The 22,643-nt window shown below is 45.2% G+C and overlaps 1 protein-coding gene across 2 annotated transcripts; it reads right to left on the minus strand.

Moving 5' to 3' along the window:
- Nucleotides 1–520: 520 nt before the first annotated feature.
- Nucleotides 521–17,802, minus strand: C1S (complement C1s). Of its 2 annotated transcripts, XM_082742589.1 has the most exons (14): nucleotides 17,726–17,802; nucleotides 17,344–17,440; nucleotides 10,236–10,445; nucleotides 9,198–9,296; nucleotides 8,711–8,918; nucleotides 8,400–8,577; nucleotides 7,196–7,321; nucleotides 6,554–6,753; nucleotides 6,194–6,347; nucleotides 5,584–5,699; nucleotides 5,114–5,192; nucleotides 4,269–4,397; nucleotides 3,291–3,365; nucleotides 521–1,762 (listed from the first exon to the last, which is right to left on the minus strand). In XM_082742589.1, the coding sequence occupies exons 4-14, from the start codon at nucleotides 9,218–9,220 to the stop codon at nucleotides 963–965; spliced, it is 2,088 nt and encodes a 695-aa protein (XP_082598715.1). In that variant the 5' UTR covers nucleotides 9,221–9,296; nucleotides 10,236–10,445; nucleotides 17,344–17,440; nucleotides 17,726–17,802; the 3' UTR covers nucleotides 521–962. The 2 variants fall into 2 exon arrangements, with proteins under 2 accessions (XP_082598715.1, XP_082598714.1); XM_082742588.1 differs by lacking the exons at nucleotides 17,344–17,440; nucleotides 17,726–17,802 and having other exon boundaries at nucleotides 9,198–9,362; nucleotides 10,236–10,429.
- Nucleotides 17,803–22,643: the final 4,841 nt, after the last annotated feature.

The raw sequence follows: 22,643 nt of genomic DNA on the forward strand, positions 1-22,643 counted from the left end.
GTTTCCTGAGATTAAGAGTCTCTTATGGTTTGTGTCCCTCTCTGGTTTTGTCTTGTTTCATTTTTCCCTCCCTTTCCCTATGATCCTCTGCCTTATTTCTCAAATTCCTCATATCAGGGAGATCATATGATAATTGTCTTTCTCTGGTTGACTTATTTCATTCAGCATAATACCCTCTAGTTCCATCCACGTCGCTGCAAATTGCAAGATTTCGGGGGTTTTCAATGGCTGCATAGTTATGCTTAAAGATCTTAAACAGGCCATTCTGTATGTGGACTTCTGAATGAGACTCAGGTTTTTCTCATGAACTTCAAAAGCAAACTATGGCACTTGTGTTGGTGGTGTCCATGCTGATCCACAATAAATCTCAGCTGGAAGAGGGGAGGAAATCTGAACTCCCTGTTTTCATGACAATGCAGTACGAGCGGCTAGATGCCTGAACTGCCACGACACAACAGCCTTTCATCACCCTTCTCTGTGGCTCAGGTCTTGATGTGGAATAAGACAAGTCAGCCAGAACTGGGTTATAGCCATGATTTATTAGAAGAAGATAGTAGACACTGAGTATGATAAAGTAAATGGAACTTCAAACAGATAAAGGGGAAACAAAAAAATCAAGGGTATGCCCAACCATAAATTTCAGAGTCAAAACTGTAACACCAGATAACCATCAGGAAAGGAGAGTCCTTACGGTACAGTTTAAGATAGGAGCACCCTTCTCATGTTGTTAATCCATAGTTGGTACTCAGGAGAGAAGACCCCACAGATTCAACCACACCAAATGACCGACACAGTGTAATGACCAAACACTACTTCCAGGTAGGTACCCCAATAATCAAGGTCTATTTAAATCATACTCCCAAGTCTTCATTCATTCACGGTGAAATAATGGGAATATTAAAAAGAACGGACACCAACAGATTGGTCATAGCCCTTGGAGGGCCATGTAGCACATCTATGCATTAGTCCATTCTGGGGGTACTATTTTCCTGTATTGTCTTTGTTATCCAGTCAAGGTAGTTCTGCACTCGGGTATAGATTCCATACGTTCCACACTGGGGGCCCCAGGACACCAGACCAGCTACGTAGAATTTGAGGGTCTCTTCATTGGGAACCCGTACAGCAAAGGCTCCGCCACTGTCCCCTTCACAACTATCAACACCCTTCTCCCCTCCAGCACAGATCATGTTATTCGTGAACACATAGGAATTTATATCCACTTTGACATTTTTACCTTTCACCTCACGGCACTTTTCTAAGGGAGCGATGGGTAACATTGCCCCTCGGAGCAGGATCACATGATCTCTTCCCTTTGTTCGGCCCCACCCTGAGATCAGTCCCAGGTCTCCCACTGAGGGGTTGTATTCTGAAGAGGTGCCTGGCAGGCAGATGGGGGAGACAGTGGGTCCCATTTTCACTGGCTCTCTAAGCTGCACAAGAGCAATGTCATTATCGAAGTTCTTCCGCGTTTCGGGGGCATCCAGGAATACCCAATCCGGATGAATGATCACACGCTCAGCTGTGAGCATCTGGGCTTTTCTCAGTTCTGAGGTGACCACCGAGGTGGACCCAACGTACATGACCGGGTCACGGTTCCCCTCCACAACGTGGGCAGCTGTCAGCACCCAGTACTCATCGATAAGAGCCCCCCCAGCCCATGGGTTCTCAAAGAAGACTTGCCAGGGGAAGTTTTGAATCTCTGCGATGATTCCTCCAAATATCCTCTGTGTTCCTTTGAAGGGCTTACTGGGAACACCACAGACTAGGAAGGAAGAAGAACAAGGCAGAGAGAGAGCAAGAAATAAATTGTTGGCCTCAACAACCTCAACTCAAAAACCTGCCAGGCTTCTGAATTCTCCAGGGCCATACAGCCAACCTTGTATTCAGTCAGCTATCTCAGTATTGGATTCATCCCGAATGTAATCACCAAACAACTCACTTTTCCAAAGCCACAGGCAGGCCTGTGGGAGAGACATGTTTAACTGAAACAGCATTTGACTTCCTGAGTCCAGATGAGCTAGGGCCTCAACACTATGAACTGCCCCTCTAGAGGCACACTTCGTCCTAGCTTCGGCCCATGGGGACAGGGGCCCAGCTGGAAACAGTGCTGGGAAACTCTTTGCTTGCACTGATGGTGGAGGAGGCAAGCATGCCACCGTCTTCTGATGCCCAGATGCAGAGTTTATCGCCTTCTTTGCTGAAGTCCTAACTGCAGCTGAGTGCCTCCCAGTGATCCAAAGGAAGGAGGACAAAGAGAGGGTTCTCTTCTCTCCTCTTTCATCTCATGGCCCCACTGATTCCAGGTTTGATCACCTTGCCATCACCAAATACCACTAAAACTGAATTTTATTCCAGAGGAAGTCAGCTTACCTAAAATCTCTCTGTAGTCAGCCTGGATAGACTCTGAAGTCAGCATAAAAGCCTTTGGACCCAGACAGACCTGGGTTCAAAGCCCATTTCTGCCTCCTGCTCACCCTGTGACCTTGTACTCAGTTCACTCCTCTGTGAAATGGGGCTACTCATTTCTCAAAGGGTTGTTGCAAGGACTGGAATGAGATAATAAATGCAACTAACTAGCTCAGCCCCTGGGTCTCAAGAACACTGCGGTTACTACCAGAATCATTATTACTATTCCAGCTTTGCCTGAAAGCCTTCTATCCAATTCTGATCTGTCTGTAATTCCTTGTTTCTTTCATTGCTCCATATCTGGGTGCCAGATAGACACGCACATAATAACTGGGCAAGTTGGGCGCCTGGGTGGCTCAGTGGGTTAAGCCTCTGCCTTCAGCTCAGGTCATGATCCCGTGGTCCTGGGATAAAGCCCTGCATCAGGCTCTCGGGCAGTCTGCTTCCCCACCCCCTCTCTGCCTGCCTCTCTGCCTACTTATGATCTCTCGCCCTCTCTGTCAAATAAATAAATGAAATATTTTTTAAAAATAATAAATAACTGGGCGAGTCAGCTGGTCTCATTTTTGTGTGTGGATTCCTCACTCTCAATTTTTAGGTCCTGTTCTTAGGGATTACCAAACCTAACCGGCGCCGAATCTCATACCTTCACTGGCTAATTTCCTATTTCCCGTCAGTTGGCCTGACTCATTGCGATAGAGGAATTCCCCAGCTCCTGGCAGGCCCACTACCCAGTGATGCCTCCACCTCACTGAGCTAGATAGACTCTGTTAGGTCCAGGTTGTTAAGTGCCTTCCCAAGAAGACTGCAGCGACTTTCAGAGAGTGACCCCACACACCGGCCCCTGTACCCACACTCCCTCCCTGAGACAGGGCCCTGATTACCTGGAACACATTTCGGCAGCTCAGCGCCCAGCAATTTGTTGACCCAGCTCCCGTTGCCAGCGCAGTGATACTCTCCTGGAAAAGTGCAAGAGACCCAGGACACACAGTCACCACCACATCTCCTCTTTTCCATTCCCCCTTCCATGCAGAGCCCCAGCTCCTCTGGGATGTGAGGAGGGGACCCAATCAAATCAGCTAGAAGAGAATCTTAAGAACACCCTCTGCCCCATCCCTCTGGCCTTCAATCCTGCCAAGGGAGGGGAAGGAACAGTCCCCAAATCAGAAGAGGGAAGATCAGTGAAAAATTAGAAAAATACTTCAAGTGGGAAAATGAATGAAATCAAAAGGGAGGCACCTGGGTGGTGCAATTGGTTAAGCGTCTGACTCTTTGGTTTTCAGCTCAGGTTATGATCTCAGGGTCGTGAGATCAAGCCCCACGACAGGCTCTATGCTCAGCTTGACTCTTGCTCAGCTTCTCTCCCTCTGCCCCTCCCACTCATGCTCTTTCTCTCTGTCTAAAATAAACAAGTAAATCTTTAAAAAATAATAATAAATTACAAGCAATGAGGTGGTACATATCTTGTCTCATCCGGGCCTTCACCTAATCCTACCAAGGCCTCTCCCTCAAGAAGGCCAGTCCCACAGTATGGTAACTTAACAATGGAAGCATTTTTCCTGTAAGTTCTACATTAAATAATTGGTGAAAAGATGGGTAACCACATGAAAATGGCTATTGGAGGAGGAATTCCCACCACAGTTGGGAAGCTGAGCTCAGTGACCTCTGTGGATTCCCTACGGAAGATCCTATATCCATCCCCATAGGCAAACTGTATCTTTAGACTAAGCCAAGAGGATAAACAAAGTCCATCCCATCGCCTCCATTTCCCTCCAAACTCTCTTCCAACCCAGAAAGATTGTTCTGTTTCCTCTCCAGCACTCTTATTCTTTCTCCCCTTTTCTCTAATCAAAGAAACCTACCACTTTCTTCATCTTCTAGGTAGTAATATGGCTCCTCACAAGTGTAATGAATGACAGAGCCAAATAAAGTATGTTCTGGATCTTCGACTTTACCATTCCGAATGGGTTCAGGAGAGCCACAGTCCACAGCTAGAAGAAGAAGGCAGACAAGTGATGGTCAGGACAGCCACTTCTTTCTCGGAAGAGTCACTGAGCCAGCTTCATCCTCCCAGCTTCATCCCTCACTCCTTCCCACGCCCCACATCTGCGAGCCCACCTGCAAGGAATCTCCCCAGACCACTGAGTCCTGCCAGTTCAGATAGCCCCTTGAAAGCGACAAGGAGGAACCTGCTTTTCGGCGGTTGGTGGAGGCCTCTGAAGAGGCCAGGAATGGACTTCTATGGCGCTACTAACTCTATCAATCCCCCAGCCTCTTCCTTTGAAAGAAACCTCTAGTCTAGCCAGTCTGGGACCAGATCTGGGCTGGCACTTCATGGATGGCTTCCCTTTAAAAAAAAAAAAAAAAAAAAAAAGTCCATGGGATGCCTGGGTGGCTCAATCGGTTAAGCGTCTGCCTTCGGTTCAGTTCATGATCCCAGTGTCCTGGGATCTAGCCCTGCACTGGGCTTCCCACTCAATGGGGGGGGGGGGGTCTGCTTCTCCTTCTTCTGGTTCCCCTGCTTGTGATCTCTCTCTCTGTGTCAAATAAATAAATAAAATCTTCAAAAAAAAAAAAAAATCCAACCCACTCTCTCAGAAGCCTAAGAGGAAAACATGAATTTGAATCTTAATGAACTGATCTTTTAATTCCCGCCAAAGGGGGTGGAAAAAGAGTCCCATTTAAAAAAAATAATAATAATACATACGTTGACATTTCAGTTTGGAATTACTCCACTTTCCATTACTTTGACAAGTAGAATAGAAAGATGTCGAGCCAACACTTCCCTGGAGAATAATACACATCACCATTAATTTATACGGAGAGACATGGGAAATCAAATCAGAAATGAAATTGATCTCTGGCCTTGGATCAATGAGGAGTCCTGACCACAAGAAGCTTGGGGACATCTTAGCAGAATTACCCAAAGCACCCAGGAGTTGAGGCTAAAAGACAACTCTGCCCCACATATCAGAGCCCCTTCCCTAGGAAGACTAAGACAGAAGGAGAGTGTCAATCTGGCCATGACTCACAAGGAAGGACTAAAGATCCTGAGGGATTCTGTTTACAGAAAAGGTGTTAAATTGCTCAAACAAAGACATTCAGTAAACCATTAGACAATTCCAGTATGCTCATCCTGATGTAGGGATTAGGGAGAAGACCCTAATGGTACTTTACCTGTACAACTTCAAATCCTTCCAGACAGGTTATCTTTACCACATCTTTGAACACATATTTGGGTTTCTCAGGCTCCCAGACAGAATTGGCAGTAACTTTTTTGGGACAAGGGATTGCTTGGAAAGGACAGGGGGAAAAAAATTACCAAAGAGTTGGAGAATCTCAATTCTATTTATATCATCCTCATACTTTCTGAAATCATTCAATAGTCTTTAATCCTGGTGCCTAACATCCCAAAAGAGATGTCTAAAATAATATGGCATGACATCCTCCAGGAAGAGTCACTGAGCCACTTACATCCTCCCAGCCATGTTAGTGGGAGGCTAGTTGAGGCTTCAGTTACAGCTTTGCTGAGATGTTACCATCCTGAGATGTAATTCATCCATCCTGCCACCAATTCATCAACTAGCCACCCCAAGTTGTCCGCACCTGCAAGCCAGTTGAAGGATTCCTAGAGTTTGGGGCATTTTTACAACTACTGACAGGTTTAGATCTTGCAGAAGAAGTTAAGTCTCTCAGGATACCTAGCCATATAACAAACCACCTGTTTGGATTTTTACATCATCCGAGGACTTTGATAGCACCAGAGAGCCAATTCTAGGTTACTCACGATCTCCACGGTAGCGCAGTTTCCAGCCCTTTTTTTGCCCTGTTTCGTCAGTTTGGAAGATGACATTAAGAGTGTTACTCTTGGTTTCAATATTTAGTGGCTCAGGGAATCCATTACCACAGTAGGGACCAAATTGCTTGTCTCTTGCAACAAACTAAGAAGAAACAAAATGATGAAATCAGGAGAAAGAAAGGACTAAAAGAAAGAGGTATGATGGAGGGGATAAAAGTAAAGGAGGTAATAAAAAAAGCATCAAATAAGAAGGAGGGGAAGAAAAGAGGGGACAGAAAGAAAGAGAATTTGTCTTTGAGGAGAAATCTCTGCGTGAGATGGGAGGAAAACTAATCACTCATCACGTACAAGTAAACTGTCAGGGCAGTGGCCCTCCGAATCAGCTGGTTCCACATCAAAATCTTCCCTCCGCATAGTCACCACCACTTGGTATCCCTCCTCCAACAGGATCTGATATTCACACCTTGAGTTCTCTGGGTATGGATTGGGATAATTGGGACTTGCAATCTCCCCAATGAGTGTAGTGAACACATCCCCACTGCAATTAACTAAGAGAGAAAAAGAAAAAAAGACAACTCAAATACAGAGTCAAGCAAAGGAGATCCTGCCCCATTCTATGACTCTTCTCATGAACTGACCATCCCAGACTGGAGCCCACATGCCACAATTACACCCAAGACAAATCAATAGAGATACCCAATGCCTATGGGGCTTCCATCACATTGCTCATGATAGAGCCCTTCAGGCTTATGAACAGTCCCAGGCAGACTCTCCACAGTCATCCATCTCTCCTCTCCAATCATTTAACTTGGCCCTGTGGGCTTGTCTTCCTCCACTCTTGTGGCTCCTCCCCAGCTTATGGGTAACTAAAGATAGGTGCCAAAGCAAGGCTGAGGCTAGTCAAAATTGGAAGGATCAGCAAAGCTGTAACTGAAGCCTCAAGCCATTCCAGATCCCAGAGACATGCACTCCACTTGATGCCAAGGTCACCTCCGCAATTCTTCATATCATCATGGAGGAAGTATTCTGGGGGGCAGGAGCAGAAGTAACCACCAATGAAGTTGTTGCAGAAGTGGCTACAAGGGGCATCTGCGAAGTCTGTGCACTCATTTATATCTAGAAAAAGTAGAGAAAGATTGAGGTCAGGAACTAAGACCTAGAGGTAAGAATGAGTTTCAACCCAAAACTACAAGGGTAAGAAGAAGTAGGAAAGGCCTGTCGCTAACATGAATGGATGAATCACATCTCAGGATGGTATTATATGCTACGTTACACTTCTGAAATACGATTGTGGAGCTGTGCCCCACTATCACATGGCTATAAGGGAACTCTCAATGGGAGAGGCCCTTGGCCTTTCTCACAAATGGAGCATTCCAGCTCCAGAGACAACACCCCAAAGGCTGAACGTGATGAGATGCCTTCTGAGGGGAAGAGCAATCAGTACATTCACCACTCTGGAGGATTTGGGCATTTCTGCCAAATCTAAACAATAGTTAGGCCTTATGAGATGATTAACTTTACTTTATTTTTTTTTTTAAGATTTTGTTTATTCATTTGACAGAGAGAGATCACAAGTAGGCAGAGAGAGAGAGAGAGAGAGGGGAGGAAGCAGGTTCCCTTCCGAGCAGAGAGCCCGATGTGGGACTCAATCCCAGGACCCTGAGATCATGACCCGAGCTGAAGGCAGAGGCTTAACCCACTGAGCCACCCAGGCGCCCCTCTAACTTCACTTTAACCTGGAGTTAGGGGTAGAAGCACACCAAATTTGAAGGTTTGTTTGCCATTGGGTGGGTTTGAATATGGTGCATTCCCCGTGTGATTCTTGGCAAGTTACTTAACCTCCCTGGTTCTCACTTTCCTTTTCTTTAAGTGGAGATCATTACACTTACTTTGAAGGACTGAGGTGAAGATTAAATGAATATAGGTAAAATTCCTAAAACAGTGCCCAATGTATAGTGGTTCTCCATAAATTACTATTTATTACCTATTTTTACCATTATCATCATCACCACTGAGATATAATCTTGTGTTGGAATTTCACAAAGGCAATTCATAGAAAGAGCCAAGTCCAGTCAACACTTCATAAGAATTACAGTCATGAACAGAATCTTTATTCACGGAATCACTCAGTGTTCATTCTGCTTCTAATCTTTTGGCTGGATCACTAAGGCACATAGAGAAGGCTGAGGCTTACCTACAGCAACATAGTAGGCAGCAAACCCAGTGAAACGCTCTTCATTGGAGAAGTCTGACTTAAAGACCACCTGGAGTTTGTTGTAGGGGACTTGGAACTCTTCCACAATTGGGGAGCTGGGATTCTTGCTCGTCCTCTGCCCACAGAGTTTCCCTTCTTCAAAGTCTCCTGACATTATCTAAGAGAAGAGTCAAAAGGAAGCTAAGAAAGGGTAATATTTCAGCAAGAAGGTCAGAGAAGGGGACAGAGAGAATGGAACATTTCACCGCCACCACCCCAGCCCTGTCCTTTACGTGCTTATCATAATATACCTGCACTGAGTCATATGCGCAGTTCTCTGACAGCTCTATGTCCAGATGGGTGAAGTAGAGATGGATCCCATACCCTTCGGGAACTTCTATATCCCAAGATTTCTCTATCTCATTAGGGTATGCCTGAGGATAGTTAGGGGACAGGATCTCCCCATACATAGTAGGCTCAGCATAAACTGATGCCAAAAGGGAAAATACGAAAAAGGACCTGGAAAAAAAAAAATACATGTGGAGAGAGGGGTGACCCAGGTACTACTGCCAGACTAGTGCAGTGCCCTAGCATTTGTCATGGGTATAAGGGGGGTGGGGGGAGGGAGGGAACTAGGTAGAAGGGAGGATGGCAGCAGCACATGGGAGAATCTTAGGCTGGGGTAAAGCAAAACGGCCTAGGTCAAACCAAAATCTGGGCTTCAGATATGAGCTGTTTGCTTGAGAAGATAAAGGGAGTAGAGACCATAGACATCTCTGTAGACTCGTGATCACTTACCACATCTCTGGAAATTTGTTCATCCCTGGTGAACAGCACGCCTCTAGGTCCTGGCTCTCTGCGCCAATGGACTTTGGAGCACAGGGGCGGTAGGGCTAGCTGTATTTGTCAAACAAACACAGACACTTGCTTTCGTGGTGGGGGTCACCTGGGGTTCAGTGTTACCTTATAACAGTAACACACAAGTTAAACAAAGCCACACACCGATCACCACATGATGCCTGTCCTCTCACACCCTCCCTGATTCTACCTCAATTCATTTTCTAGACTAAAACTCAATCTTTTCCTTCTCCCATTGCTTCTCTGGATCTTCTCCCAGTTTTTCTCCCCCCAAAATGAGCACATTCTCCCAATTTTCTCCTCGTCCTCCCTCACCCCCACCAGTAACCCCGTCCCCTCTCTACCAGTCTCTCTCCTGCCCTCACAAAATAGTATCGCCATTTCCACTCGGGTTTTCAGGAGTCTTTCCCCATCATGACTATCCATCTAGCACCTTTGTCCCTCCTCTTTTGGCAAAGATCCCCTTCATCACTTCGCACCAGCTCTCTTTACTACATTTATGATGGTGCATTTCTGTGGGTGCTCCCAATGACTATAGATGGAGGGATGAGCTGCTTTTACTAGGGGAAGGCAGTGAGCCTGGGAGAAGTGGTCTGAGACAGGGCTGGGTGGGAAATGAGACAAAGGGCAGCTGAATGACAAGAAACACAAAAGGAAAGGAAAGGTATCCCCTCGATTTCCTACATTAATTTTCCAGGGTTTGGGGTATTTTCCTTTACTAAAAAAGATGAGTTATCTTTCCACAGTTCGCAAAGAGTCTTGCCAAAAATGTTTCTAAGCCTGAAAACGATGGTAGGTAGTGGGGTAACAGTGACAGAAGAGAGGGGCAACCTAAGAGAAAGGGGTTGCCTATATTCTGCCCCTTTCATTTTGTTCCTTCCAGCCCTCCATCTTTGCCCAAATCCTTCCCATGTGAAGTTCTCTGCCTTTCTTTTTCCTTCTATCAAAGTTCTGCTCTTCAATTTTTAAGGTTTTTACCTTCAGAAACGGGCGGGAACAAGTGGGTAGGTCCCTTCTCTCGTGCCAGTGGGCATGCTGGGCAATCCTGCCAGCTCCCAGGGAGAGCAGCACCGGGCCTGGACGCTCCCTCTGCAGGAACCACCGCCGGCCTCTTAGTCCCGGTTCTGTTCTATGATTCTCTATCCCAGTGTGCATGTCTGAAATTCCCTGATCTAAACAAAGAGGGGGCTGGGAGACCATGATAAGGGAAAGGGTAACTCAGCCTTGATCTTGGAGCTCCCTCTGCTTTTGAAACAAGAACTGCATACTTCGGTCGAACCCGAGGTCCCTCCATCCAGGGCTCCAGGGATGGAAAAGAGTGGGGAATTCCACCAATTACTCAATGTTCTTTTCTAGCCAAAGGGTGTGTTAGAGTTTTCAGGGAAGTCAGGTGATTTGTGGGAAAAGGAGGGGATTAGTACTGTGAGGGGGGGGGGGGGACCAAACCCAGAAAGTCCAACCCTCCAACAGTGTATGAATCATGACTTAAGGGAGAGTACTTATAAAAAATGCGGGTCATCTCTGCTCCTAAAGCACACTTAATGGTTGGATAATGACTGAGACCTAGACCCACATCTCCAAACATCTGAATTCTATCTACCAGTCAAGCCCTGGTTCAGATGCAATCCAGAATCCCTTACCCATAACCCTTGGGTCCAAATGGGTTTCAAAATCCAGAATTTTACAGATTTTAAAAAGACAGAGCAATATGTGGCCCCAATATTTGGTAATGCCTTCTCCCCTCCCTCCCCTCAAGGGGCTGGAATAATGCTCCATTATCAAACATTAATATTTCTGCAGCTAGGGCACCTGGGTGGCTCAGTCATTAAACCTCTGACTTCGGCTCGGGTCATGGTCCCAGGGTCCTAGGATCGAGCCCCGCATCAGGTTCCCTGCTCAGCAGGGAGCCCGTTTCTCCCTCTCCCACTCCCCCTGCTTGTGTTCCCCCTCTCGCCATCTGTCAAATAAATAAATAAATTTAAAATTAAAAGTATGTCTGCAGCTACACATATTGATCTTCATGGTGAGTAGAATAATTAAAATTATAATTTGGTTATAATTATATATTATATTTATGTATCCCTTATAAATTACTTCACAACAGTTTGGATCAGGTTTTGCTGACAAATGAGTTTTGGTGCCACACTTGGGAGGGAAAAAAAAGCCTTTTGGAATTCAGACTTGTAAAGGGACCAAGGGATGGGAGGCTGCACAATTCCCCCACAAAGTCTTACCTGATCTCTTGGATCACCTTAGGGCCCTTATTACTTTACTTCCTACTCCTATCTAACGACCGCATTCCAAGGACTCTACACCTTATCAATGGAAGAGGATCTCTTAGTTTACACACCACTAGGAATAAGGAGCTGCCAATTAAACTATGATATACCATTGATTATAAGATGCCTCCTGATTTGGGGAGCATTAAAATGTCGGGAGGGAAGGGCGCCTGGGTGGTTCAGTGGGTTAGGGGTCAGCCTTTGTTCAGGGCATGATCCTGGGGTCCTAGATCCAGCCCCTGAGTTGGGCTCCCTCTGAGCCTTCCCCCAATCTCTCTATCTCTCTCTTTCAAATAAATAAATAGACTCTTTTTTTTTAAAAAGAGTGGGGAAGCCAGATGCCTTGCAATTATTTGCTGGTTGACTCACCAGCACTGGGCCTGGAATCAGAGGACTGGGTCCTTAACCTAACTTTTTAGCTTCTTCCAGTATAAAATAGAGATAACATCCGTTCTGCCTGCCTTACATGGCTGTCAGGAAAATAACAAGAGTGCAAGAGTTTTGCAAACTATGGTGCCAAATAAATGTGCACATTAGAAGGAAGAGAATTATGAGTCTGTAAGGTCTCCGAAGGGTCTGATTCATCTGTCTTCACCACATCCCAGGACCCTGGGATCATGACCTGAGCTGAAGCCAGAAGTTTAACTGACTGAGCCATCCAGGTGCCCCAAGGCAGCCATATTCTGACCATTGTTCCTGCTGTGAAGCTTCCACGCTTGGTGCCCCAGTGCTCCCAGCATTTCTGTGAACCATCAATCCAGGATCCCGCTAATAAATTCCTCATCTGCTCAAATCTATCAGAGTTGGTCTCCATTGCCTGCAACTACGAACAATGGCTGATACAACACATTCAATGAGTACCTGAGAAATGACTGACCAAATGAATCAATGAGTTCTGACCATTTACCACTGCTTTGGGGAGTGTGACCTTGGAAAAGTTACTTAATCCCTCCAAGCTCCAGCTTTATCATGTGTAAAATGGGGATAATACTATCTTTCTCAGGGACACCTGGGTGGCTCAGTTGGTTGAGTGTCTGCCCTCAGTTCAGGTCATGATCCCAGGGTCCTGAGATCGAGTCCTGCATCAGGGTCCCTCCTCAGTGGGGAGCCTGCTTGTCCTCTGACCTGCTGCTCCCCCTACTTGCACTTTTTTCTCATTCTCTGACAAGTTAAAAAAATATATATATATAATCACTTAAAATATATATGTACTTATCACTTCCCTCAGACACAGGTATCACTGTCAGTGAGTAACGAAAGGATTAAGGTCTAGGCAGGGAGACACAGGAGGCCCCTGACTGCGGACTAGGCTCACAGAAATCCCAAATGTGGAGAAAGACTGAGGTGTACAAAATCAGAGGTAAGAGAACCAACCAGCCCACCTGGTCCTGGACGTTAGGGAGGGTGGTTTTTTGGGGGAGGGGGGACGGTTGCCAGCTTCCTTGTAATTGCAGAAAATGACCAGACCTCAGAGAAGTGAGCCATTAAGGATGTTGTCAGCAGTCCTTGCACAAGAATTTCAAGGCCACAGTCTTTCCAGTCAGCTCTCCATAAAAGACTCCAGCGACAGCCCACAGTGGCCACCCATTCAGGACCCCTCTCACTCTAAGGAGCTTTTCTCTTTCCTTTCTGCTCTCACCTTCACTTAACAAGCCGTCACTTCACTTCCCCCTTTTGTGTCCATGAGATTCATTCTCTGACTCCATGAGACAAGAACCCTGCAATTATGTAACATCAGGATCTAAGGTAGCCATGACTAGATGAGAAACCTGACATCTAGCATATATACATATATCAGCATGTATCTAGTGCTAAGTAAGCTCTTCATCAATAAACAACTGTTGGGTCCCCCAATAATGGGTCCGTGATTAAAGGAGCAAGACCAATACAAAGCAAAGGTCAAGCAAAGCTTTATTTCACGCCAAGCATCAAGAATCAAACCGACCATCAAGCAGACCGGTCGGGGCCATCCCTTACAGAGAGGACGACGCCTCTCTGTTTCACAGACTAACTTTTATAGAGCAAAGGCCCTGTGGTTGGGCCTGGCCACACACAGGTGGCCAATGAAATTCTAACACACAGAGAAAGCTGCATAGTCATGCTAGGTCACCAATTGAATTACAATTTACCCTAGTAGAATGTGAACCAGCCTATCACATTGGTTAGAATTGGTGCCCAAAAGGTGCCCAAAGGGTGGGACCCATACTCCTTGGTAGCTAGGAGACAGTATGCGCCCCCACTGATTGAATACCTCCACCTGGCCTGACCCACCCTCGTATTTGGGCTTTGTTACCTGGTACTGGTTTCGGGAACTTGTTTTTCAGTAAGTTTCCCTGGGGCGGGGGAGAGGGGGTGCTTGGTTCGGCAGTTCAACCGGGGTGGGGCCACTCTGGCTGAATAGGCCCTTACACAACAACAACGTCATCTCCAAGCACCATCAGAGCAGCAGCAACAGTGGTCTCCTCAAGAGCTTCCCAGCATGCCTCAGTACATAGCAGGGGGCAGGGAGTAGAGAACATCTTACCAAATTGTCCAAAGCTTGCTTCTCCTTTGCCTTCTGAATTCAACACTCACCGTAAAAGTCAGTGACTCCCTCCTACCCTCACATGTGTTTTGACTTCACCTCTTCAATTTTGCCGTCCAACGACAATATTTTATTTTTCTCTCTAAATCTCAAGAAGAGGCGCACCTGGGTGGCTCAGTCGGTTAAGTATCTGCCTTTGGCTCAGGTCATGATCCCAGTGTCCTGGGATTGAGTCCCACATCAGGCAACCTGCTCCGTGGGGAGCCTGCTTCTCCTTCTCCCACTCCCCCTGCTTGTGTTCCTTCTATCTCTCTCTCTCTCTCTCTCTGCCTCTCTCTCTCTGTCAAATAAATAAACAAATAATCTTTTAAATAAATAAATAAATCTCAAGAAGACAACAAATCACACATGAGATGCCATCTCTGGACCTGGCCACCTTCTCCCATTCAGCAAGAGCACAAGCCAAGACCTCTCACAGTGACAGACTTGAAACCGTTACATAATCTGCTCAGTATCATTGGGAGTCATAAAAATGGTGTTGCTCATTGTCACCCTCAGGGTCATCTGAACCCCAGCTGATGTGATAATGCGAATATTCAAACAAAAGTTAGAAATTTACATGTTAATATTAAATGTGTATAAACATGAAAAGGACTTTTTTTTAAAGATTTTATTTATTTTTATTTATTTATTTTAGAGAAAGAGAGAGAGCAAGGGAAGGAGTAGAGAGAGAGGGACAAGGAGACTCAGCACTCAGGCTCGATCCCACAACCCTGAGATGATCAATGACCTGGGCCAAAATCAAGAGTTGGACACTTAACCAACTGAACCACTCACCCACCCCAGACTTATTTTCTTTCTTTCTTTCTTTCTTTTTCTTTCTTTCTTTTTTTTTTAAGTAGGCTCCACACCCAGCATGGACTCCAGTGTAGGGCTTGAACTCACAACCCTGGGATCAAGACCTGAGCTGAGATCAAGAGTAGAATGCTTAACCCACTGAGCCACCCAGGTGCCCTAAGGAAATTTTATTTTTTTTATTAATATTTTTTATTATGTTGTGTTAGTCACCATACAGTACGTCATTAGTTTTTTATGTAGTGTTCCAAGATTCAATTGCTTACGTGTAACACCCATTCCTAAGGCTATTTTAGAAAATAATCACTAGTGTTACTCAGAATCATAAATATCGTATTCACAATGTCAGTTACCAACCTTCTTTCTGTTCCAAGTTTTACAGAAAGTGAGAAATCAAACAAAAGCAGCAAATGGAGCTCAAAATATTATCTTTAATGGCAATAAAAGCCAAGATAGAGTAAGTAGCCTAGTGTAAAAGACAAATGGTGGCTAATTAAACCCCAGAATTAGAATTACCCTTCTAGACACAGACAGTACTAGGCAGGGAAGGCTTTCTCAAGCAGAGAACATATGTTCCCTGTGGGCAGTTAACTCCCAAGAGGAAGAAGGGCCAAGGTAAGGGTGCCCCCCCCCCCCGCCATTTATTCTTCCCATCCTTACCAGTTAAATAAGTCACTCTTCCTCCCAGGGGCTAAGTGAGAGATGGAATGGAGTGGCCACAAAAGTCCTATGGTGGAGCTCTGTCCATCAGGAAAGTTCTGTCAGAGGTGGTACAAACATTTCCCCCCACCCCAACACTTCCACGCGTTTCCTCTTTAACCTGTTAGATTTGATAATTATGCATATCATCAGCTAAGGATGTGGCAGTCTACCCAGGAGAAAAAAGAACAGGAATCTAATTAGGACTCCATTCACCCAGGGCCAACTGCTGTTCCTCTTTTGTGCCCTCCAGCACCCAGGCCCCAGAAGCCCCCAAAATGATTCTGAGCAATGCACTAACTTTAAATACATTCTGCACCCAAGATCAAAAATTCACCTCGTCCATTCCCATCTGCATTACATTCTTGTTAACCAAGATAACTCTCAGAGCTCAACAGTGAGATTAAATGACAGTATTAAGAAATGCCGACAATGCGGTGCCTGGGTGGCTCAGTGGGTTAAGCCTCTGCCTTTGGCTCAGGTCATGATCTCAAAGTCCTAGGATGGAGCCCCGCTCTCTGCTCAGCAGGGAGCCTGCTTCCTCCTCTCTCTCTGCCTGCCTCTCTGCCTACTTGTAATCTCTCTGTCAAATAAATAAATACAGTCTTTTAAAAAAAATGCCAGCAATAGGCACTCCGGTCCTACAGCCACACCCCCCACCCCCCAACCCCCGTGCGCAGTTCAGCTCTGGGCTGTGGCCCCTAGCTCTGTGCAGGCCTTCTCTGCGCGTCCTCTGGCCAGCGGGGAGCCCGGCAGCCTGGCCTCCCCGCGGGACAAGGTGCTGAGAATGTGGCCCTCTCTCTGAGGCACAACAGTCCGGGACTCCGCCCAAATGGACGAGCTGCAGCTGGGCCTCCGCCTCAGGGGACTGGTGGTGCTCAGCTTCCCGGCTTCCGGTGCAACCAGTTCATGCATGCATCTTGAGGAGACGCCAGGAACGAAGAAGAGAGATCCTGAATCCCCTTGAGTACGTCCCACCCGGCAGCGGGTTCGAGCCCACCTTGACGCTTTTCGAGAAGTAGAGGGAAACGGCTCACCGCGTCTTCGCCTTCGGGCGGGGACTCTGCCCGCCCCCAGTGATCACACCACTGAGCTCAGAACGGACCCCAAGTTCATCACCTGATCTCAGGTGTGCCCCAAGGACGGCACCTGGAACTAGAAGTTCCTGGTGGGCCCAGAGGGTGTGCCTGGGCGCAGGTACAGCCTCCTGATTACTAACCAAGGACAGAGAGCCTGACATCGAGCCCCAGCCGTGCTTAGGGCACCGTACCTATCCCCGCTGCTTGGCAGTCACAGCGTTACCCTCTGGCGAGTTCAACCGCGAGGGTGTAAAATCTGCATGAGATAGGTCCTGCAAGATTTCGGATACTGTGCTAGCTCCCAGGCCAACCTTTCCCGAGTCCAGTTTTGAAAAGTCCAAAGAGTTCATGAGGTGCAAGAATATCACACCACCAGCCCCACAACCACAAAATGTCTAAAAACAGCCAACACCAGACCCCAAAGCAAACATCCCAGGAAAAATTAAAATTATATTTCCAAACCCATACTTAATGTTGCCAAAGACTGACGAATAAATTCATGTGTATCTGAGGGAATAAGAAAATCTTTTTTGACCTCACCTTAATGCCCTTAGGTTTATGCTAACCGTTCAGAGTCCATAGCTGGTGAACTTAAGCACAAGTGGAAGAAATCATTTAGAAAAAGGTTAATTTGGACATTCTATACTTACCACATATGGGTCTTCCTGAATGGAACATTTCTTTTCCAGTTTCCCCCTTGGTTCCAAACTTCTGGTGCCCAATGTTGCATTGATAGGTGAGCTCTGCCTACAGTCCAGACTCCACAATGTAGAGGACAGATGGTTTCCCTTTCGCCCCTTTTATGGAATCTCTAAAGACCTCATCCCCGTGTTTGTTTCAGCTAGAGAAAGGACCTCCAGTAGATTCTTGAAACTGCAGTTCCTACTGAAGTTTCAGAAGCCTGTGCCCTTAGATTAAGGACCAGTACCTCTGCCAAAGGCCCTGATGCCGGTTTTTCTTCCCCTTTTTAATTTCACTAACAGATTACAGTGACTTCATGAATTAGGGCACAGGCAATGCCACCAAGCCTACCTGCAATATGTGTATGACCTTGAAACCCACGCAGCAAATTTTTGAGACTCTGCCACTCCCCAGCCTGTGAACAAGCTGTTTGAACTCCAGATCAGTCAGCCTTAACAATTTCCTCCTTGGTCCTGAATGAGGAATGCCATTGGCCAAATTAACACTGCCTCCCTTAGCCAAGCACTCAACTCTGAAAGCTACAATCTCCCTAGGGCTCTGTAGCACAGGTAGATTTCAGCTTTCTTAGAGGAGGATTCCTATAAGGAAACATCAGGCGTCAGGAAGAGAATTCCATCACTACAACATACAGGGTATCAGCATTATTGTCAAAAACTCTTGGGGTGCCTGCGTGGCTAAGTGGGTTAAAGCCTCTGCTTTTGGCTCAGGTCATGATCCCAGGATCCTCGGATCGAGCCCTGGGATCAAGCCCCATATCGGGCTCTCTGCTCCGCAGGGAGCCTGCTTCCTCCTCTCTTTGCCTGCCTCTCTGCCTCCTTGTGATCTCTGTCTGTCCAGTAAATTAAAAAGAAAAAAATTTTTTAAACTCTAATACAAACAATGCTTGGCAAAACACCAATTCACTTATTGTTCAGTAAACCAAACAGTGAAAAGTCCCAACATCGAAAAACCCTAAGAAGAAGGGCCTTCTTAGGGTTTAGTTCTCTTAGGCTTAGTTCTCTTTTAAAAGAGCCCCAGGGGTGGGGAGAAACCCCAGATGGCTCCCAGGCCTATGTGAGGACACCAAAAGTTCTGTAACACCAAAGAAGTCCCCCATCCAACCATGCTGGCACCCTGGTCTTGGACTTCCCGCATCCCAAACTGTGAGAAGTAAATTTCTGGTGTTCGTAAGCCACCCAGTCTGTGGCATTTTGGTACAGCAGTCCAAATGGACAAAGACAAAAATAAAGTAAAGCCAATTGGGCGGGGGGGTCCCTCTATGCCACCTAAACTGACACATTAAAGGTACACATACGTATGACTTTATAAAGCACAGTGTGCTATATTCGTTCTGTCAACATAAATTGATCCAAAAGAACTCTAATATGAGAAGAAAGAAGAGAGTTTTATTGGAGCCCAAATTAGGACAGCTGCCTGGAAAACAGTCTTCACAGGGGAGAAAGTACTCCAGGGAGTGAACGGTTTTCACAGGATTATATATATATTTTTTTACATAAAGAGCCATAAATCAATATGTCAGAGGTACCATCTCTCAAAAAAGTTATAGATTGCTATGTAGGCATAGAATATAGGAATAAGCATTGATAGACATCATAAGGACAGGAGGCTTTCCTTCAGGCTGCTCATTTGTAAAGCAGACGCTTGGCAGGCCTTAAATCAGGCTTTGGGGTTAAACAAAATTTATGTAGTCATGTTGACTTAGAAAGAAATAAAAAAATGGCCTCCCTTACATCAGGGCCTTTAGACAGTTTTTTTCTCATTGCTTCCCTGTAGCGCCCCTCCCACTTTGATCAATAATCTTCTGGCAGAAAGCATTGATGATCATTGTTTTGTCCCTTAATGTCAGGGTGATTCCTTATCTGCCATGGGTCCATCATGTCCCTCGATGCTAGGCCTGATTGAGGGGGCCTAGGAGTCTATGTGGGGGTAGGGACAGGGTTAACAATATGGCTTTTAATAGGAATTATTGCAGTTGATTTTTTTTTCAATGAGATCTGTCATGCAAACATTGTACATGTGCTTTGTGGTGAGTTCTTCCCTTTGCCTTTTTGTAACATTCATAACATAGCTACAGAAATAGTAATAAAAATCCAATTAATAATATTTGAAGCAACCAATAGGGAATAGGTACAGGATTAGAAAGGCAAAAGATGAATCAAAAAAATCCCTTCCAGGAATTTCGATAATTTTTTAAAAATATTTTGTTTATTTATTTGACAGGGATCACAAGTAGGCAGATATGCAGGCAGAGCGAGAGGAGGAAGTAGGCTCCCCGCAGAGCAGAGAGCCCAAAGTGGGCCTCCATCCCAGGACCCTAGGATCATGACCTAAGCCAAAGGCAGAGGCTTTAACCCACTGAACCACCCGGGTGCTCCGATAATCTTGACTTAATTTGAGTATCTTCTTTATCTATGGTTATGATATGTTTGAGTTGATTGGTTTAAAATGGTAATTAAATTTTCTGTTACCTGTAACGATTTCTCCAGCCAGTTAATTTCCATAGATATTACATCTTGTGGTGGTTGTAATTCTCTCTCCCAAAACAGTTGGTCATCAATATCATATCAGTATAATTTTTGCTAGCATCAGGTAATTCTGTTTGAGTTGCAAAGCCATATTATACCACATAACAGTAGTCTGATGATGAAAAGTACTCTTGTTACAAAATAAATCAAGGAGTACTACAGAAGTGTTCTATAACCCTTCCCAACATTGTAACTGTAAAACTCAGCTATCACCTTGACCAATTCTGTGTGGCTGGGGGATGACAAAATTGCTCCTTAAACCAGAGCATGCCCCTTCTATGGGATTAACTGTGGACTTGTGGAGGTAATGGATGACCCCACTTTCTTTATGATTGGATTAGATTGAGAATGCCCTTGTCTCTCGAGATGAGTCTTCTCCCTAATTCCTCGTAATTAGGGCATTGTTAAGGCTGGACCTCAAACAAAGAAGCCTTCTCAGTGGTTTTCTCCCTAGTCATGTTTATCCTGGAAGTCACCTCCATTGATATAAAATTGCAAGTAAAGGCTTTAGCTAAGCATAGAGGAGCCCTCCTAGTAGAAAGAGCCTCAAAACTCACTATGGGACAGTCCCTGACTATAATGACTTCACATAAGGCCAGAGTGTCTTAGAGACCAAAGGCCACCAATGAATGAGGGGAGACTGACTTATTAAATACCAGGCTATACTTATAGATGTGCTTGAAATAGGGGTGCCTGGGTGGCTCAGTGGATTAAAGCCTCTGCCTTCAGCTCGGGTCATGATCTCAGGTTCCTGGGATCGAGCCCCCCCATCGGGCTCCCTGCTCAGCGGGGAGCCTGCTTCCCCCTCTCTCTGCCTGCCTCTCTGCCTATTTGTGATCTCTGTCTGTCAAATAAATAAATAAATAAATTTTTAAAAAGATATGTTTGAAATAATACTTAAAATCTGTCAAACTTTTTTTTTAAAGATTGTATCTATTTACTTGACAGAGAGAGAAACAGCGAGAGAGAGAACACAAGCAGGGGGAGTAGGAGAGGGAGAAGCAGGCTTCCTGCCCAGTAGGGAGCCTGAGGCGGGGCTCGATCCCAGGACCCTGGGATCATGACCTGAACCCAAGACAGATGCTCAATGACCAAGCCACCCAAGCACCCCAAAACCTGTCAAACTTTAAACCTAGCTACCTTATGCCTGGACCTGACTACCATATGTCTTTAGAGCATAACTATTCAGAGGTTATTGATCTTGTTTATTCTACTCAACCAGCTTTAAAAGATACCCCCATTGAAAATGCAGATGGTTTACTGATGGCTATAGTTCCATGGAAAAGGGAATAAGAAACACTGAGTATGCTATAGTGCTCACTTGTACTTTGCAATTGCCAAAGCCTTAAAAATCAATATTTATACTGACACCAAGTATAGCTTCCTGGTCCTATATGCTCATGTAGCAATTTGGAAGAAAAGGGGATTATTATCAACCTATAACTCCCCAATCAAATATGGGCCTGAACTTATGACTCTTATTGAGGCTGTATACTTACCTAAGGAGGTAGTCATAATTCACCTCAAAGGACATCCAAAGGATATGACCTGATACTTACCTGGCAGGGGAGATACCATGATCACAAAGGATATGACCTTAGACTCTAAAGGAAACGATTCAGTAGACTGTGCAGCCAAGAAGGCAACACAAAATCAACAAATAATTGTCTTTTACCAGTCTTAATTCCAGTAAAATCCATAAGTCCAGTCTCTTCAGACCAAGAAATTCACCTAGCCCAGGAACAAGGATATTCAAAAATGCACAGGACTGACTTGTTAATAATGAAGGAAAGATCTTTATACCTAAAAATAAGCAGTGGATGGTAATACAGGGTTTACACCAGGAGACTTATTTGGGTAAAAAGGCCACAGAGGTGACAAAAACTTTACTAAGAGAAATTGTCCCTAGATTTGGATTCCCTTGGTCCCTACAAAGTGACCATGGACCTGTCTTTTATTACACTAGTTCAAAAGACGGCCCTCCAAAACAGAATAGCCCTTGTTATCTTGGCTGCAGTTAAAGGAGGCCCAGAATTGGATGACTACCTCCTAAGGGGACCCAATGACTATGTGGCTCTAACTTGTGCCCATGGCTTCCCCCAGGCTGGATAGGCCACTGTACCCTGGGTTTTGCCTTTAACAAAACCCGTACTTTAATAAAACCACCTTTTTGCACCAAAGACATCTCAAGAATTCTTTCTTGGTGGTCAGCTTCGAACCCGATCATCTTTCCTATTTCAATTCCACCAGATAAAGAACCAACTGAGGTGCTTGCTGAAGGCAAAGAGAATACAGAATAAATAACAGAAGGTAGTTACAAATAACAGCTATAACCACGTGACCAGTTACAGAAACAGACTGTAATTGTCATGAATATTCCTCCTTATTTTGTTATAAATATATACATAACAAGAATCTTTGGTTTCTTCCTTCTCTTATATCATAGTTTTTAAGTATTTTAAATTTTACATCATGTATTTAAGTTATGAGATATCAAGGAGAAGAGTAAAACATCACTCAATAACTTCACCTCCTCTTCTGGTGAAGAAGTTGGTGTGTTCTCAGTAGTACAGAGGATTGTTCTATTGTTTTAGGTAGAAATATGACCTTGCTGTTGTCTTTATTTGGAGAATAAGTATGATTTAAGGAGATGAATATGGATGCAAAGTTGACAAGAGATAGACTTGTGATGGTTAATTTTATATGTCAACTTGACTGGGCCT

Source organism: Mustela nivalis, assembly GCF_964662115.1.
Source record: "Mustela nivalis genome assembly, chromosome: 7".
Lineage (NCBI taxonomy): Eukaryota > Metazoa > Chordata > Mammalia > Carnivora > Mustelidae > Mustela > Mustela nivalis.